We start from the raw sequence: 19364 nt of genomic DNA, 5'->3' as shown, positions 1-19364 counted from the left end.
TGCAGCCAAACTGGCAGCCATAGCACTGGAGAAGAGTAAACATGCTCTGGAAGAAAATAGACTGGCCTTAGAGAAGAAGAAGGCCAGCTTAAGACTTTTGAGGTTCATTGAAGATGGTGGCAGGAGTAGTGAGGTGCCTACAAAGGGGCTGCACACCCATCACTTGCGTAAGAATGTATTGCCTAGCTTTGTGGTGGGGGAGGACATTGACAAATAGCTTGTCTCCCATGAAAGAGCAATAAGATGGTGCAGGGTGGACCAGTAGCACCTGGGTGCATTAGTGTGTGAGTTCGTACCTGCAGTGGGGGAGGGATACACTACTGATCAAGAGGAAGGGGTAGCTGGCTCATACACCTACATAAAGGATGCACTAGTTCAGGAGTTTGGTCTCCCACCTGAAGAATGTAAGAAGAAATGCTGGGGCACACACTAGAATCAACACATACAGTCATAAAAGCACTGGAGGGCTGGGCGAAGGGCAGTACAGTTGACATTTATGATGGGCAATACGATCTGGTCATGTCAGAGCTAATTTTTAGCAATTGTTCTTCAAAATTACACCAGCATCTAGTGGACATCAGGCTGGCTGATCTCAAAAAGCCTGGAAGGACAGCTGATGTATGGGTTCACATTAGGGTGCCCAGCCCTAAAGACCCCAGAGGGGTAATCCCAAGAAAGGGAGGACTTGCCAACACAAGGGAAAAAGGGGGACAACAAGACTAAAAAAAGAAATCTCCTTGGACCTGAAGAAGGAGAAAGAGTCCATACGTACTCCTGGCTAATAGGAAATTAGGACCCAGTGGGGAAAAAAACGAAACCCTTTTGAAGGTGTAGGTGTTTTGACTGCCAGCAGCCAGGGCACACAAAGAGAGATTCCTCATGCCCCAGATCAAAAGCTAAAACTGGTGACCACTTCACCCAAGTGACTAGTATAACTTTTCTGGTAGAATTACCCAGAGGAGCCCTTAATAGCCTTTGGTCAGGAATTGGACCCAGAAGGTAAGCTGATGATCCACTGCTTTTAAGGATACAGGTGCTAGCAGACCATGTTGGTGGCATGGCTAATTTCCCAGGATCAGTATTTGCCAGTAGAGGTTTGCAGGGTAAGGAGTGCCAAGGGGCAGAGATCTGTCCACCTAGTGGGCTTGGTATCCCTAGAAAGGGGAGAGGTAGATTCCCAGAGGATGGTAGTTGTCAGTCCTGGCCTATCTCTAGACTAATTACTTGACAGTGAACTCCCACAAGCGAAAGAAGAGCTAGGTGGGGCAGTCACCATGGCACCCTAAAAGCCCAGGATTTTGGGGGTACTGTGCCTAAGCAAAGGGCACAGAGGCTCTAGAGAAGAGGGAAGGGTAGAATGAGGAGGCCACCCATAGTGGGAGGATCAGAGAGCCAGCAGCTACCTATTCTGATAGGAGAGGACCCCACGACTGCCACTGGTGAGGGCACAGCTGACCTAGAAGTGCTGCCTGCACTGTCACAGCAACAGAAGACCTGGGTGACAGACTCCCCCAAGACACCATGACAGTGTGTCATCGTAGGATGAGGATTGTCTCGGGTTCCAAGGTATGTTATTAAATACTGCCATTTGCAACCTTTAAAGACGATTCTCTAGGCTGTGCAAACTTGCTGTTCTAGTTTAACTTACTTTTTTCTATGATAAACTGTGTGGGAGAGGGATGAGGGCAGTGCCTGAGATGAGGGGTTCTGCTCTTATGGGGCAAGGGTAGAGTCAGACTTTGTTTCTGACCTTGCTTGAGTTATACGTCGAAAGAAAGAGTAAGACTCAGTACGATGCAGATAACTGGAAGCTACGCTGGACATTAGCACTTTGTCCATCTTTCACATTACAACCCCAATTTTATGATATCTTAGTGATAGAACCATACTTTAACCAAGGAAAACCAGAGCTGAGATACTGCAACACTAATAATAATAAGTTTTATTATCCAGAAACCTTTCACAATATAAAGAGATCAAATTAAGAACAATCTTACAAAAGCCAGATGAGATTGATTTACTTGACTGAAGTCTGTTGTGAAAAACAAAAGAACACAGAGTAGTCTTGTTGCTTCTCTGCTGATTTTTTTATAGATACCTTGCTACACCTTGCTACTCCCCTTGTCTACCAGCCTTTGTTTATAGGAGTTAGGGGAACCTGTTCATACTCAAGAGCCACCAAAATAGGCTTAAGTACCCATCTACTCAAGTGATGTCTTGCTGTTGTACACTAAATAAAAACAAACAAACAAACAAACAGGGAATCGGTAAAATAAAACAAAAATAATCTGTCCTTTGCAGGTAAATATTTACTGCTTGCCTAATTGTGAACAGTTGTGCCTGACTCTCCTTAGAGAACCGATGATCAGTGCAGGGAGACTATCTGCAGAGGTAGTGGCTATCAAAAAAACACACCTTGAAGGACAACCATTTTAAAAGAGCTTTGCTCCAAGATATCAAATAATGTGCTTGAAGGACATAGAGTAGTAGATGATCTCATAGCATAAAATTGCATCAATCAACAATCAATCAGTCAGTATTTGTATAGCACTGCTAATCACCTGTGAGGGTATCCTGGAGCTAAGTTGCTGGGCTTAGTCGAAAAGCCAGGCCTTGACTCTCTTCCTGAATTCCACCAGTGAGGGTGAAGTCCAGAAGTGGAGAGGAAGCACGTTCCAAGATTTGTCAGTGAGGTAGGAGGAGAAACGGCCTCCACTGTAGCATCGGCGAAGATGAGGGAGGCGGAGAGATGGTCTCTGGATGGTTTGTGGAAGTTCAGGTGGTGGTTGATGCATGTTGGTCCTAGGTCTTGGAGGGCTTTTTAGCCATCTGTCAATATCTTAAATTATGTTTTGCGAACAGTGGTTTAATCGGGCCAGTGGTCCCGCATAGGTTCCTTTTTTTGTAAAAGGAAAAGCAATTGATTATAGGTTCTGTACAGTTTAAATCAGGATGCTATAATATACAATGTGTTGGAAATGCAACAATTTTAAAATAAAACAGCCTCCAAACAGTTTAGTGTATAATGCAATTAATGTATTCATTGCAGTATATCAAGAGATTTTTTCGAAAAGTGATTACATTATTTTTTTTTTTTTTTAATATGTGATCCAGTGCTTACAGGTAAGTGAATAAAGGTGCTCTAGTGAGTGAAAGAAAAGTAAAAACATGCAACTCTTAAAAAGCATAACATTGAAGCAATATGCGTGCCTTCCTTCCCTTGACGCCCGGATCACATCCGCTGGTCTTCCACAACTGATTCCTAAGAAACACGTTTACCACCATAGGTTTATTCCATGAGAACGCACCAATACAATTTATCCATTACTGACTCCCATTTCTTATACCTCTTTCAGGTACATCAAGATTCATTCAAATTTGGTGCGAGACACTATAGTGCGTAGGCTTGTACTCGGCATGGTTCCTTCTGTAAGTTCCATTGCATTGACTATTCCCACGATTGGGTGTTCAAATTAACTACCAAGCAAACAACTATTATGCCTCTCATATCTGCCATAAACTAAGATGTAGGCGACACAACTCGCACCAACACAGGTAGGCTTTACCTCCACCGCTTATTCATTAATTGACCTCATACCAACTTGTTGACCTAAATCCAATGTGCATTATCCATATTCATTACCATTCACCTTTTAACTACGTCTTATAACTATATTAGGCCCTTAATTGCTCTGGTCTTACAACCTCCCCCTTCTCTTCTTTTACTGTGATATCAGGTGCTCACACACCTGTCCTGAAGATGATCTTAAAAGTTTGTGATCGAAAGGCCGTCGACTTAATAACTATGTTTAACTCCTGGTTTTACCATCTAAATTCATTTATAGGAGTTCAATGTTATGCTTTTTTTTTTTTGTCAAAAGTATGTTTATTAGCATTTTATCACGCATTACAAAGCAAACTGGCAAACGGTACACCTGGATAAACGAAGAAGACTTGACAGTTTAAACAGACCCAATGGTGATGCATGGTGCTAGTTGTGTACCCCCTGCCGTATCCCAGGCAACCTAAAGGAGTAAGCCCAGTATCTCCAAGAGCAAGGGCTGGGGTAGGTCCGCATTGCGGTAAAACATACCATTCGTCTGTCTTTCTTTTGCGGCGGTGTTAACCCAAAACCTTCCAACAGGGAAGGTGCCCAACAGAGGAAGCAAGTCTAAACAAATGACTCCTAGGAAATAGGAAGAACAAACGCCCCCCGCAACCACCCCACCCAACCCAGTACTGGTGGCGGCTACCCTAGTGCAGCTAAATTTCAAATCATGGTATCAGCGAGTAGATTGCAATTGAAAAAGATGCATATCTCTGACTGATGCAGGGCAAACGGCTGACGGTAATCCCTTTGTAAAGAAAGCCACCAGGGGCCCCTATCTATATTCAAAGTTCTTATAATCGTCCCTGAATTTATTGGCCATCCGTTCTAGGCACAGTTGTTTCCAAAGACTAGAATGCCATAACAAGATAGCGGGGGCCTCCTTCTTCTTCCAGGCAGCCGCTATTGCTACTTTCGCAGCCCCAATGCAGGTCCACATAATGGCCTTATCAGCCTTAGTTTGATGTTTGAGGGAGGGGTCGCGAAGACCAAGTAGAATGTCTGCCATGGAGACCGGAATAGGGTACCACAGCATATCTTTGATTTGTGCGAGGATTTCTTCCCAGAAGGGTCGTATCACTGGACAGTCCCACCAGATATGTTGAAAATCGCCTAGTAGCCCACAGCCCCTCCAACACATACCAGATGACTCAGGAAATATCTTTTGATCTTGGTAGGGTATAGATACCAGTCCATTATCGTTTTTAGATGGGCTTCTCTTAGCTCTATGGAATGGTTGAATTTTGTGATATCTGACCAGAGCCCGCCCATTCTCTACCCTGAATGTCACGTTGGAAGATACCCTCCCACATGTGCATGTACCGGGGCCTCGGGGCGTGCATAGAGGTGAAAAGATAGTTATACAGATACGAAATCACTCCTTTCATAGAGTCTACAGTTTGCACATATTTTTCAAATTTCGTAAGGGGGCGAGTGGCTGCTTCATAAATGTGGGGTGTAAGTGCCCAATGTTTCAATTGAAGATAGTGAAAATATTCCGCAGGCCCCAACCCATAGTCCCTCTTGCAGCTGTCAAAGGTGAGGATATCGTAATTATGGAAGAGGTGTGTCAGCACTCTGCAGCCCCCCTCCCTCCACTGGTCAAAGGGTCCTTCCTGTACGGCCGGAGGGAAGGCCGGATTAAAATGTTTTGCTTTTTAAGAGTTGCATGTTTATACTTTTCTTCCACTCACTAGAGTGAGCACTGGATCATATATAAAAAAACAAAAAAGAATATATTGACTTTGGAAAAATCTCTTGATATACTGCAATGAATACCTTAATTGCATTATACACTAAATTGTTTTGAGGTTGTTTTACTTTATAATTGTTGCATTTCTATCACATTGTATATTATAGAGTCCCGATTAAAAACGTACTAATCTATTATCAATTGCTTTTCCTGTCACAAAAAACGGAACCTATACGGGACCACTGGCCCGATTTAACCACTGTTCTCAAAACATACTTTATATTCCCCAGGTTCTCCAATTGTGGGGTTCCCTTGTTCTGAAGAATTCAAAATCTTGAATTGACATCTTATCTGGATGGGGAGCCAGTGGAGGTTCCTAAGGTGTGGGTCCGTTTGGGCAGGTTGAGGATGAGTCTGGCCATTGAGTTCTGTATTGTCTGTAGTCTCCTCGTGAGTTTGGCGGTAGCTCCTGCGTATAGTGCATTGCCGTAGTCTAGCCGGCTCGTGACTAGGGCTTGAGTGATGGTTTTCCTCGTGCCATTGAGGAGCCATTTGAAGATTCTTCCGAGCATGCGGAGCGTGTGAAAGCAGGCAAAGAAGACTTCGTTGATCTGTCATTTCATAGTGAGTTTGCTGTCCTAGATAATGATGAGGTTGCGTGCGTAGTCTGTCAGTGTGGGTGTGGGTCAGGGTTTGGGAGGCCACCAGGTGTTGTTCCAAAGAGAGGCATTGTTGCCAACTTTCAGCACTTTGGTCTTGTCAGTGTTGAGCTTCAGACAGTTGGTATTCATCCAGTCGGCGACTTTCTCCATACAGTTGTGGAAGTTGGTCTTTGTGGTGGCGGGGTCTGCTGAGGGCGAGAGGATGAGCTGGGTGTCATCTGCGTTGGATGTGATGTGGAGATCGTGGGTTCTGACGATGTCGGCTACAGGTGTCATGTAGGTGTTGAAGAGGGTGGGGCAGAGGGTTGAACCTTGAGGGATGCTGCAGATGGTGGTCTTGGGTCCTGAGGCGAAGGGAGGTAGGCGGACTCTCTAGGTTTGTCCCGTGAGGAGCGATACGATCCATCTAAGGGCATCACCCCGGATCCCAGTATGGTGCAGTCTCATGAGTGTGTGGTGGGATACGGTGTTGAACGCTGCGGAGCAGTCAAGGAGGATTAGGCCCGCCGATTCTCCTCTGTCGAAGAGGGTGCGGATGTCCTAATTGGCAGCGATCAGGGCAGTCTTGGTGCTGTGGTTTGCATAGAAACTGGATTGGGAGGTGTTGAGCAGGTTGTTTCTCTCCAGGTGTTCGTGTGTTGCTGGTTGATGGCCTTCTCGAGGACTTGGCAGGGAACAGGAGCAGTGAGATGGGGCAGTAGTTCTGGAGTTTGCTGGGGTTGAAGGAGGGTTTCTTGAGGAGAGGTCTGATTTCTGCGTCAATATCAAATAAACAGAATTTTCTATTGCCATACCGTCCCTGTTACTGTATTATGTGCCAACTATGGTGTGGTAGTCCACTATACATTTAAGTTTGTTTTGTTTTGTTAAATGTTAAGTTGCCTAAGACATCAAGATATTGATTATATTATCCCTGCCTTAGGAACTGTATTGATTAGCAGGGGGACCCCTTTTTCCTTACATCACTGACTTCTGCGTGTTTACATGCGTCTGGAAAGGTGACTGAGTTGATGGATTTGTTGAGGATGGTGTTGAGTTGGCGGCTAATGTCCTTGCCTCGGTGGTTTATGTGATGGTGGGGCCTGGGGTCCGTGGATGCCACCAAGTGGGTGGAGTTTATGATGGTTGTGGTGTTCTGTGTGGTTAGCTGTTCCCATGCAGTGAGAAGCTGCTTGGTGCAATCTTCCGTTGGTGTGAGAAGGGTGTGGAGGTCGCAGGGTTGCGGCTCGAACTTTCTGTACATGGTGGATATCTTTTTGTGGAAATGGTCCGCTAGAGTGTTGCAGAGTTCCTGTGAGGGAGGGATTGTGTTCTAGTTGGCCATAGGGCAGGAGAACTCTCTGACGATGCTGAAGAGTTCCTTGGTGTGGCTGGCGCTTGCTTCCGTGTGGTTTGCTAGGGCTTCTTTTTTCATGTCTTTAAGTTGATGGTGGTACTTGTTGAGGGATGACTTGAAGGTGGCTTTGTCTTTGGTGTCTCTTCTGATGCGCCATCATCTCGCCAGTTTGCAGCTGTGTTTCATTGTCCTTATTTCTGGTGTGTACCAGCTGGCCTGTTTGGTGGATCTGCGGGTCTTGGCTTGTTTGATGGCAGCGTCTAGGTCGGTGGCGTTGGTGATCCAGGTAGTGAAGTTCTGGACTGCTTGTTCCAGGTTGGTTGTGAGGTCGGGCTGGGCTGTGTTGAGGGCGTCCATCCATTGGATATGTATCACTTTGTTCCAGCTGCAGAAGGGTGTGTTGGAGGGTGGCAGGGTGGTCTGGTTGGTGGCAGTGCTTGGTAAACCTGCGATGGTGAAATGGATGATGGAGTGGTCGGTCCAGCTGAGGTCTGTGTCATGGCTGTATTTAACTCTGTTGCTGGCTGTGAAAATCTGGTCTAGTATGTGTCCAGCTCTATGAGTGGGATTGGTGACCAGTTGCTTGAGGTCGATGTTTTCCATGCGATTCAGGAGGTTGGCGGAGTTAGTGTCTGTGTGGTCGTCCAGGTGGAAGTTGATGTGTCCGAGGAAGATGTAGTGCTTGGACTTGATAGCTAGTGGGCAATGAAGTTGGTAATGGTGTTGCAAAAGCCAGTGCCAGTGAAAATTGCACAGAATACTATTGGACAAAAATCCTTTGAAACAGGTATTAGGCATGTAATTCTACCACTTCATTGTTTCAAAGAGCCGTAATAACATATTAGCCACCATCTGAGCTTGTAAGAATGGCACTGCCATCTCAGCTAGATAACGTTAATTCCAAAAAATACATCATCTTTGTTCCATCACAAGGGAGTGACTGTATTCCTTTTGAAGAAAACCATGAAGTGATTGATACCCAGTGCTTGTGTATGATATCAGTTAAGATGCACCTGGGCCACTGAACTAATAAGGTAGACACCCTTCAGTGCCTTTTTACAACAACCCAACGATCTCAGTCTCACACCAAGAGATGTAGAGAGATTTGCATCTATCTCGCCACAAGCAGCCACTACATGGCAGTTGGCGCAAAATGAGGACCCAGTCAGTGAATTCTGCCTGTGGCTTTAAAAGGAAGACGGAAGCATCCTCCAGTAAATTACAACTATCACATTCATTTGTAGCCCCATTATCTTGATTTTCCATAGGACTGAGTGCTCACAAGTGTGAGGTGGAAAGCAAGCAAAAGACTGTTTGACAATGGAACTATGGATAATCTGTCTACCATATTTTCACATTTCTTGATCAAAAAAAATATTGTGAAAGAAGAGTCTTTACGATGAAGGCAAACTGATCTAATCACTTGGGGGGGGGCATAGCATATGTGAAAGAAATCAGAATTCAATGAGTTCGTCATATGTTAACTTACCCTGGGAGCACAAGAACATAGGGTATCCTGAGGACAGTGGTTGAGTATCCATCCAAACTCCAAGCTCAGTGCAGTATGTGCTTTCCTGACATTTTTTATAGCTCTGCACCATCAGATGCATTGTCCGAATCGGGGCCATATGATCTTAGAATGCAAATGGAAAAGGTTGGAGAGAATTTAATGCTGCAGATTGTTCACACCAATTGGATAATCTCTTTGCTGTGGGTGGTGATCAGTTCCCCTGCACTGATGACTCAGGGTTTCAACAAAAAACATGTCTCTTGTCATCCTATATAGCAAGCAGTGTACCTGTGTATCCATTTCCACAACCTTAGAGAAATTGACTGTATTCAGACTCCCCTGCAGAGATACCACAAACGTACGAGTACACTAGGTTAGTGTGAATGAAGTCCAGAGAGTCCAATGATCAGTGATCGAGCACACGTTCCACTAATAGCTTCATATGTGATCTGGTCCACTGGACTGTGAAGATACATGTCCTCCTAGAATTGAAACCATTGATGGGCTTTTGATGAAGCTGAACACATTTCTTTCCATGATGGACACGCACCAAAGGCACCAACACCTTGGTTACACAAGGAGAACTGATTTCCGATGAGAAGGTAGGCCTCCAAACTGGAAATATCAGCTGGCCACCACAAATACAAGGAAAGTGGGATCTGTTTCTTATGGCTACCTCCACTTTTTGCTTGATGTTGCACTGTTTTTGACTAGTCTGACTGGGATCCTGCTAATCAAGACCCCAGTCTATCTGCTTTCTTCTTTAAATTGTTATGCATGTACTTTGGTACACTCCAGATTGGATACTGGGGTACCCTTATAAGTCCCTAGTGTATGGTGCACATGTACCCAGGGCATAGGTACCCCAGAGGCCTCCCTTGGGCTGAAGCATGTATTATGCCACCCATGAGAGGCCATGCAAAATGGAACTACAGGTCTGCTACTGCAACCTGTGTAAGCTGGTCCTTTTACCACTTACTTTAGATATAGGTTCACCATATCTATAGGTTACTACACTTAAAACTTATAAGTCACCCCTATAGAAGGTCTTATCAATCCTGAAGGCAGGGTGCTGGGTTTTACGTGAGAGGGTGCCCCTGCATGAGCAGAGCCCCTCTGCAGCCTTCGGAGACCATTCTCCCAGTTTGTCTGTGACTCAACCAGACATATAGGTAGAGGTGCATAATAACCTCGCGGTAAATGCTATCTCGAAAACGGCTGCATAGAAACATATTGTGTTTGGTATCAAACACCTTGGAATCATACCTCCACATCGGTAACCGGTGTGGGAGGTATGATTTCACCATTCTGAAGCGAGCTTCGTGGGGGCACTGGTCTATCCGGTGCCAGACTTCTCGACCTGCTCAGCACAAAATGGATGCTGCCGACCAGAGACACATTTCTGCCCTCCTGCTGCTGAGCAAAGCTCGAGCAGAGGAAGGCAGTACAATAGGCATCCTGTCACATGGAGGTGTGCCTACCTCCCAGACAGGATTTTGTGTATTGGGGCTGGGTGGGGGCACTCTGAGAGTGCCTGAAAGTCTGCACCTAGGGCACATTTTGTGTCCCTGTGCATAGTCCAGCTCAAACCAGTTCTGGAAGCCGTTGGATCCTGCTCTGGCGCGAAACTGGACCAAGGACATGGGTGACCCTCCGCTAGGAGGGTCCCCCGAATCTGTCCAACCCTCTCCCGGGGGTACATAAGGGCTTACCTCTTTAGATTTTATGTGGACAAAATTCTACATGAAGAAACGATGGACCTTTGACCGCCTGGACACTCTTGACTTTGCTGGAATTCGACTGGGCCCGACTTCGTCTCCCCGTCCGTTCTGTGGGTCCTCCTGAGGGTCATCTTGAATTCTGTTGGGCTTTCCTGGTTGCTCCAGACGTGCCCTGACTCTGTGAGCCCCCTGGACCTTGCTGGATACCGACCCCTCAGCTCTCGACATCCTGTGTAGGACAGCCCGCATCTTGCTCCTGGTCGTCGTCGACGTCTCCTGGTCCTCGTGGTTGCAGAGTCAAGCATCCCTTCTTCGCACCTGAAGCACCTGACATCTGTGGGCATTCGTCTTCCGAGCCCCTAGTCACTCTGAAGTGACCCTGACTCTGTCCCCTCTGCTTTTAGGTTCCTTTCTTCCAGAATCCCGGCTGGGATTCCACCAGACCCTTTTCACCTTCACAGCAGCAGCAGTTCTTCGCAGCCCTCCATTGAGAACGACAGCAGTTTCTGACACCACTCCAGACCTATGCACCCGGCTCCTCTGGGATAGGTAACTCGGGTACTATGGTATCCACGGGTGGGGTGGCTCTCCAGCCTCTTAAGTTCCAAAGGGTTTCCTCGAAGTCCTCCTAGAAGGGTACTTAACTTTTAAAATTGCAACCGCGACTTCCCCATAGAATTGTACGGAGCCTGCGGTCATGTTAGCACACTGCACCTGTCCTCCGTGGGGTCCCTAACTACTCACTTTGGGTGGTTCCTTGGGGTCCCAACGAATCTACGTGCTCCAGACCTTGTCTTGACCCGAGTTGTGGTTGTTATACCACTATTTTAGTACATGGTTTGGTCTCCCCCGGAGCCCCTCCTGTATTGTGCTACTTACAACTGTTCTATTGATCTTGTATTGTATGCTTTGTGTTCTATCCTCGGGTAGATGATACTAGAGAGTGTTATATTAATAAATACATATTTTTATATAACTACTGTGTGGGTCTCCTTTCATTTAATTAATTCAGGAGGTGATATTCTGGTAAAACGAGCTGCTTTACATTCCTTCAAGATTAAGCCTGAAGGCTGCTCTCCACAGCTCCCACTAGGATAGCTTTCTAAAGGTTATCTTTGACCTCATACATCATAAGGGTCGTTTGGACTGGTGCACGGTGCTCACTTTTAATTAGTGGACTGCATATACCAGGCCAACTTCTCACAGTTCTTATCAAATGAGATGTGGAAATATGTGTCTTGAAGATCTATGGACAACATACATTGTTGTGTCAGTAGGTGAATAATTGATTTCATCTTGAATGGAATGCCCTTTAAGTCAAGAACAGTGTGAAATCCGTCAACTCCTTTAGCACATTAGAATGATATTGAATACAGTCCTGCCCTTTTCTAACCTGGGAAACAGGTGCGAAGAGCAATTCTGCAGGAAAGCTTTAATGCTTTATGTGAGAGCCTGGAACCTCCATGGATTCTTCAGCAAAGGAGTCTAAAAATAACTATATACAGTGCTTTAAATAAAAATTGAAGAAGTGCCGGACAGTACCTGCCCATTTAAAGCACTGACTATACATAATTCTAACACGTTTCTCAGTGCTCTTTTCTCTCTCCAACCCCCATGGTCCCACAGCAGTGGCATTTCAGACTGTGAGACTGACAGATCTAAATGTCTATGCTTGATATTATATATATACTACAAATTATTTAAACATAGAACAAATACTTTTTAGTGATAATGAGTAAATAAATCATGCTGTTTAAAGCGATAATGATTTTGTGTTAATGCTCAGCAGGCTATTTAACTGCTTTACATTTTCTTTCTAAAATATACACTTTGACAAAAGTACTTCCCTTCCGGGAGGAAAGGGTTTCCAATAATGAAGGGGGGTTTCTGCCCCTCATCCTCTGCTGCCCCAGGTATGTGGCTGGTTATGGCAGGTTAAAGGGCAAGCTATCAGGATCAGGGTAATGGCTGTGAATTCAACAAAAAGGTTTACTCTCTAACCACACATGCCAAACTTTACCTTTAGTGCAAATTTTGTATTGGGGAATATAAATATGTCTGATAAATAGTGTAGGTCATGGTGAACCCCACTTTGTGCCTGGTATTTTGATGTGAATTCGACTGGACGTGCACTGGGTTCCTGCAAGCCAGGCCCCCAGTGCCAGATCTCTTTCCCAAAAGCATACAGTTGTTTCCGTCAATTGGCAAGACCTTTGGTACCCTCTGAAAGTCCCTAGTAAATGGTACCCCTGGTACCTAGGGCCTGAGGTACTAAAGAGGGTCCCTAAGGGTGGCAGCATGACTTGTGCCACCCTAAGGGTCCCATACCGAGCTCATGCAAACTGCAGCTCAGGCTGCGTGACTTGGTGCAGACGAAAGTGGAAAAATGACATGGCACACAGCCTGTGTGCCATGCATACTGACACTGCATGCAGTATAGGTAAGTCACCCCTGCAGCAGGCCTTACAGCCCATGGGCAGGGTGCACTATACAACATGTGAGGGTATCACCACACGGGCAGGCATGCCCATGTGCTGGTCAGTTCCATTGCTGCCGGTGCAAGTGAACAAGGAAGCCATTATACAAGCATGTGCTGGACACTGATAGAAACGAATTCACCAGCTGCATGATGACTTAACTGAAAAAAGGTTTGTTTGGTATCAAACGTATCGTATTATTAATCCAGCGCTGATGCCAGTGTTGGATTGAGAAATACATGCACATAGAGGACTCCTTAGAGGTGCCCCCTGAAAACATAACAGCCACTGGTGTGGTGACTGATTGGTTCTAACCAGCCTGCCACCAGAGACGAGTTTCTAACCCTCCAAGTGTGAGGGCCTTTCCTCTCCGGGGGCCATAAATGAGGCCTGCTCGAGCAGGGGATGCCTTCAACCCCGCCGCAGGATGATCTGTGGATTAGCATTCCAAGGCCAGGGAGCTTCAAAGAGGCCCACCACCTTGGTATGCAAATCTGGCTTTTCTCACACGAGAGAAAACCAACCCCCTTTGTCCATAGCCCATGGCACCTGGACAGTCGGTAAAATTAGCTAGGCAAGACAGGCGTGTCCACCTTCAGATGAGCACCACCCCTGAACTGGGCTACCTGAAGTGGATGCGACTTTTCAGAAGTGACCGGCTTGGTGATGGCAAATTTAGGATCTCTGGGACAGGGTTATGCCCACTTCCCCCAGGAAGTGGTCATATAGGGGGCGTAGTGACCCCAAGGGTAAGTAGCCCATTGGCTGCTACCCTATACTTCCCCTCTCAAAAATACACCATTTAAGGGAGCCCTGGCACCAGGAAATCAGATCAACTGACTTGTCACCAGCCCTGTCGGCCTGTTCGCCTATTCTCGACAATTGCGTCAAAGTTGTCTAGCTCTGCAAGCTGCTGATCCTCCAAAGTCTGGGAGGACTTCCAGCACTTCTCCAAAGACTCAGGAACTCCCGGGGAATAGCAGTGCGGTTCCCCTGCATCATGGCCAAAGAACAAGCTGTGAGGCTCCAAAACCGCGGAAACCCGACACCGGTAAGCACCACTGCACCTGAGCCGCCTAGCCAAGCTGAAGTGGGCCAACGGTGCCAACATGTTCCCAAGAAAATGACTACCTACGAAGAAGAAGGACACTGAAGAGCCACAAAAGCAGAAGACCGAGAAAGAGCAACTGACTTTGCATCAGACCTGTCTGCTGTTCCATGTCGAAACTACGCCAAAGACATCTTGTCCTGCAGCTGTTGTGCCTCCAAAGCCTGGAAGGACTGCTTGTCTTCAATAAAAACTCAAGAACTCCAGTGGAGGAGCGGAGCTGCTTCCCTGCAACCTGCAGGAACCCCAAAGAATACTGTGAGGGCTCCAGTCTGCCAAAACCTGGCACCGCAAAACCCCACTACACCTGTGCTTCCTAGCCCAAGCTGAAGTGGGCCCATGGCGCCCGTGTGGTCCCCTGGCCCTCCAGCGACAAAGTCCACCTTGAACTGGCCCACTGTGGACTTTCTGATGCCACCTGCAGCCTCTGTTTGTAAGCCCCCCTCTATTGCTAATGCTCCTGGTGATGAAAATCCATTGCATAAAGACACTTTTGCACCCGCTGCCCCTGGAGAAGAGGAACAAAGGCATCCCCACATCCCAAGCATCTCAAGAGTTGAGCCCCCTTGTTGGTTCAGCCCAACTGGTCCCCCAGTCCAAGCCTCTTTTTTGACGGACCAATCTCCATAGACTTGAATGGGGCACCCAGCGCTGTAAGGCACCTCTGTACCTAGTCGTCCCAGTGTTGCTCGAAGTGAACTGTTGGTGCTGCCTTGAACCCTGACCCATCCCTACCCTAAGTCCAGAAGATTGGTCCCGTAAGTCGCTGTTGAGTGCCCGAATGCAATACATGTTTTTTCTCCAGATGTTAACACTACCCTGAAGTGCTTCAATTTCGATTTAAAGTATCAAAATCATCCGAGGCTGAAAAACACATCTCTGCACCTGGACACTCCATTGCCTCCCAAGGTGGCCTCTTGGTGTTGCCTTGGATCTTGCTCGGTATACCTCTTTTTGGCATACCATATAAAGAGCTGGCTCGCTACAGATAGGTATTGTTTTCTTGCCAGTAAAAAACATACCTTGGCAGTTTTATGCGACAAGGGGTGTTCCAGAAGTGGGTCATAAGAAACAACATAATCTATTCAACACAGAAGCCTAGACATATAAATGAAACATTTGGGAGTCCCATCAACTTTTATATTTTCTAGGATTGTCTTGGGGAAGTATACCTCCAGGGAAAACATGTCAACTGTTAATTGCTCCAGTTTCAATAATGAGGACAGTACTTATAGTGGAATTGTCTGAAAGAGATTTAAGTGTGTATGTAGATGTCGTGATCATTTTCATGATGTACACACAAGCCATCAATGTTAGATGCCTTGTATCCCACCTACATAGATCGACCAACACCAAATTGAAAGCATCCTTATACTTTATGCTAAATGTGTAATAATATTAATTGACAAGGTTCATGGCTAAATATTTATCCTGAGAAGACTGATTGTCCATTCTTGGAGAATTCCAGGATATGGAATGTGGTCAATTTCGTGAAGTTGATTTTTTTAATCTAATCTTCAATAGAATCCGTTTATGAATGGTTTTAATTACAGAGTGAAGGGTTGTCTAAGGTGGCCGGTTATAACATCGATTTCAATAATGTAATTGGCACAAATAACAAATCCAACCAGTTGAAATATCTTGCACTATCACATTGCAATGCAGAGGCCTCCTCTTTACTCTTTCTGGTATATACTGACTAGCTCTGGATGTGTAGTGCCAGTGAGGTGCGAACCCTCTCGTTTATTGCATGTAGGCACTATAACGCTGTACCAGATGGGATCCGGTAGTCTCAACGGTGTGGCTGACTTTGAATCAGCCTGAACTCTTTGAAACCTCTGTGGTGCTTGACTGTCAAAGACATCATGACTGAGCATAAGGTGCAAAGTTCTAGTTGTCCACACCATTTACTGGGGTAAACAATTGTTTGTTTATTAAACTTAAACAGGCATCTGGAAGGTACAGGTCACAGACTCTTCTGAACCGCAAGCTGCATTTACGCAAATCTTTACATTCCTTTTAAACACAACCTCAAGAAAGGTAACAAATGTCCCGATACTTCGGATAAATGGATGTAGAGGAACTTATTTTGAGTTTATCTCTTGCTCCTTGACTTCACAGTCCTTTATAATTCATCACTGAGTTTTGGTGATTACCCACATCTCACTGTCTCTGTTCAGTCTCTTGTATATATGCCTTTCACACTCACCCAGCACAATATGGTCAGTCACACCTAAGTGGTCTTCTGATCTTGTGTAGGAAAATGTAGCGGCAGCTCTCTTACAACAGTGCTGCTTAATAGTTGGAACCCTGGCAGTTCTCCTCAACTACAAGTTTTCTTCAGATCCACCTCTCTTCTGCAGCCATCTTAATATGCAGGGGAGGTTGGTTCATGAAAGCACACCTAGAATTTCAGGAATATGGAATCTCTCTCAGAGTAAGAAGGAGAGGGGCAGGGTAGCTCTCTAATGTAAGTTACGGAAGGGTTGAGGCAATAGAGTCCTGAACTTGCTAACAGAGGTATTGGGCAGAGTATAATATATTGCTGGTGGTGCAAGGAACCCGGAGTACAGCCCTGCTATACTCCTAGAGAAAACAAAAATTTCCAAACAGCGTACATTATGGGTGGTTCAGCCCTCAAGATTTGATAATTACATCAAATAGAATGTATTTATATTTGGACTTATATAGTCTTGTCCCTTAAGCAACACAAGTGTTCATAACAATTGAAAATCATGTATGTAACAAACGCATAGCAGAAAGGTTTCTTTTTTCAATGATTCTTTATTCATTATCTTCTTTTAAAAACCATGCCAACAAACAGTAGCCACAGTAGCCAACGCGTGTCGTCTTACAAGGACTTCTTCAGGGCTCTGAAATGCATTTGAACAACGTTGGTTCTTCACAGTGCTATTGTATAGAGACAATAACACATTTTGACATCCAGTAAAGTATAAGGATTGGAGTACATGTGCCCCTCGATAAACAAGATGATAAAACATTTCAACATCCAGTAAAGTATAATAAGGATTGGAGTACATGTGCCCCTCGATAAACAAGTGTGCGTGACGTCTGCTTCTGTGGATCAAATTATGCAAAGGGATGCCATACCATCCCCTTAATCTGATTCTTCTTTGTCAACTTTTCTTGATGCAATCATTGCACATTGAAACAATGCCCAATCCTCTGTCCCCCCTCACCTCACACGGCTTTAATTACCAGACTGTAGCAAACACAGGCCTTTTATGCTACTGGGCATTTTCCCAGTAGGCTGGAGCCCTTATAGGCTGGTTTTGAAAGATCAGTCGGCTCCTGGTGCATCTATCACTTTCCCCAGCTTCCTGAGGTTAATTGCAGCAGGCAGGGGGAGGATTCAAGGGAAGGAAATGGATGGTAGACAGAAAGCGATCAGAGAGGGAGAGAAGAGAGAGAATGGACGGATGGAAAGAGAGCATGGGGAAACTAAGGGAGCTTGCTGGTTTGAACATTTTTGCCAGGGCTGCTTTTGGTTCCACAGTCTGGCCCTGGTAGTAAACCGCTTCGCCAGCGGATTCTGGAAAAAGTCTGCACAATAATTTAGCTGTTATTTATTTTACTCATGTATAGTAGTTTTATAGAGCGATATCCTGGTGTAGGGCGCTGTATATTGTGTATGAATTCAAAGTACTTTAGAAAAAAAAATTAAAGACTAATAGGTGTGTTTATATGAGTATGACTGTATAATGCTAATGTTATACTCATTGCAAATGAGTTTTTTTAACCAGGGCCAGCCCTAAATTGGAGTGACTGGGATGGTGCCCTGGACAGAAAAAAAATTTGTTTTTGTTGCAGGCAGTGGGGTTTGTTTCGCTGTGACGGCAGGAGTGGTGAGGAAGATGGGAGGAGGGCATGGGATTGATGGGGGGCTAACAATTATGCTGTGGTACATTAAGAGCTGATTACAAAGGGGCACATGCATCAACAATGCCATTTGCGATTCCTTATTAGCGAAAAATAAGGAATCGCTAATAAGGAATAGCAAAAGGCTATGCATGTAGGAATCGCTATTCAAATAGCGATTCCTTAACTTTCCTTAATAGCGACTAGCAAATTGCGAGTAGCAATTAAGGAATGCCGTCCCATAGGAATGAATTGGAGATTGCATGAGCAAATTGCGAGTACCAGTAGGTTCTCGCAAATTGCTCATGCAATTTCAAGGGTGCAAGGGTGTCAAAATGACACCCTATTGCACCCCTGAAATTGATATGTGCACATATGTTGCACACACACATGCTCTAAGGGCATGTGTGTGCGCAACATGAAACTTTGAAAAATGCACAAAAGTGCATTTTTCAAACTTTTAGCAAATTACCATGCAGTTCATCTTCATGGTAATTTGCTCCCCCTATTAGCGAATTCGCTAATTTTTTAACTTTCATGCATTGCATTTAAGGAATCTCAATTTGGGATTCCTTAAATGCTATCGCTATTTAAGGAATCGCTATTTAAGGATTCCTTAAATAGCGATTTTTGCTTTTGGGTTGATGCATTGGGATTGGGTATTTTTAACTCGCTAACGGGAGCTATTAGCGAATCGGTATTTTACCGACTGGATTTTGGCTTGATGCATGAGGCTGAAAGTCTTTAACGGGGCCTGATTGAGACCAAGTGGGGTGGACAAGCTGCTGTTTGCAAACATTAAGTCAGGATGCTCCTTGCTGCGCCCCTCGGAATATTGGCGTCTCAGGCCTTGGCCCAGTTCGCCCATGCCCAAGGCATGCTTTTGCCTTGCCACCAATGTGTAACTACATGCATCTCCACGAAGCAGCTTTATTCATTATTTTTGCAAGCTTTATGCCAGATGTGTTTGCCTTATTTTATGTTTTTCTGTATCTTACAGGTTCTACCTACGAATGAACAGTTTCATTGTGTTTGATCACTTTTACTGTAATTTGACTTGGATATTTTAGTGCACTTCAATGAGTCTAGAGAGTGTTAGGATGGCCCAGATACTGGACAATGACCAGTTCTTCAAAACAGCCAGGTAAGACCCATCTTTCAGGTCTATATTAAAGTTCATTCCAACATACTAATAACTAACATTTGAGAACTCTACCTCTGATAATGACATTTTCAAGTGTATCTTTAGACGGAGTGAAGAAGATGTTTATGCATTGCTAGATTAAAATGTAGTTGTTCACTTACTGAGAGATTTTTCTCTTTTAAACCACAAATTCTTATTGTGTTCATTGAGCCTATTGCTCTTGGTGT

At 45.1% G+C, this 19364-nt stretch overlaps 1 protein-coding gene across 2 annotated transcripts in view; it reads left to right on the top strand.

Moving 5' to 3' along the window:
- The window catches only part of VWA3A (von Willebrand factor A domain containing 3A), a 598738-nt gene that overhangs the window by 14306 nt on the left and 565068 nt on the right, over positions 1 to 19364 (top strand). For both annotated transcript variants that reach the window (XM_085629052.1, XM_085629053.1), the window contains one exon: positions 18994 to 19137. In XM_085629052.1, the coding sequence (XP_085485178.1) occupies positions 19073 to 19137 (65 nt within the window). In that variant the 5' untranslated portion in view covers positions 18994 to 19072. The remainder of the gene's footprint in view (positions 1 to 18993; positions 19138 to 19364) is intronic.

The sequence above is a fragment of the Triturus cristatus genome, chromosome 10 (genome assembly GCF_964204655.1).
Source record: "Triturus cristatus chromosome 10, aTriCri1.1, whole genome shotgun sequence".
NCBI lineage: Eukaryota > Metazoa > Chordata > Amphibia > Caudata > Salamandridae > Triturus > Triturus cristatus.
Note: the sequence above shows the minus strand (reverse complement) of the source record. Positions and strands in the feature narration are given on the sequence as shown.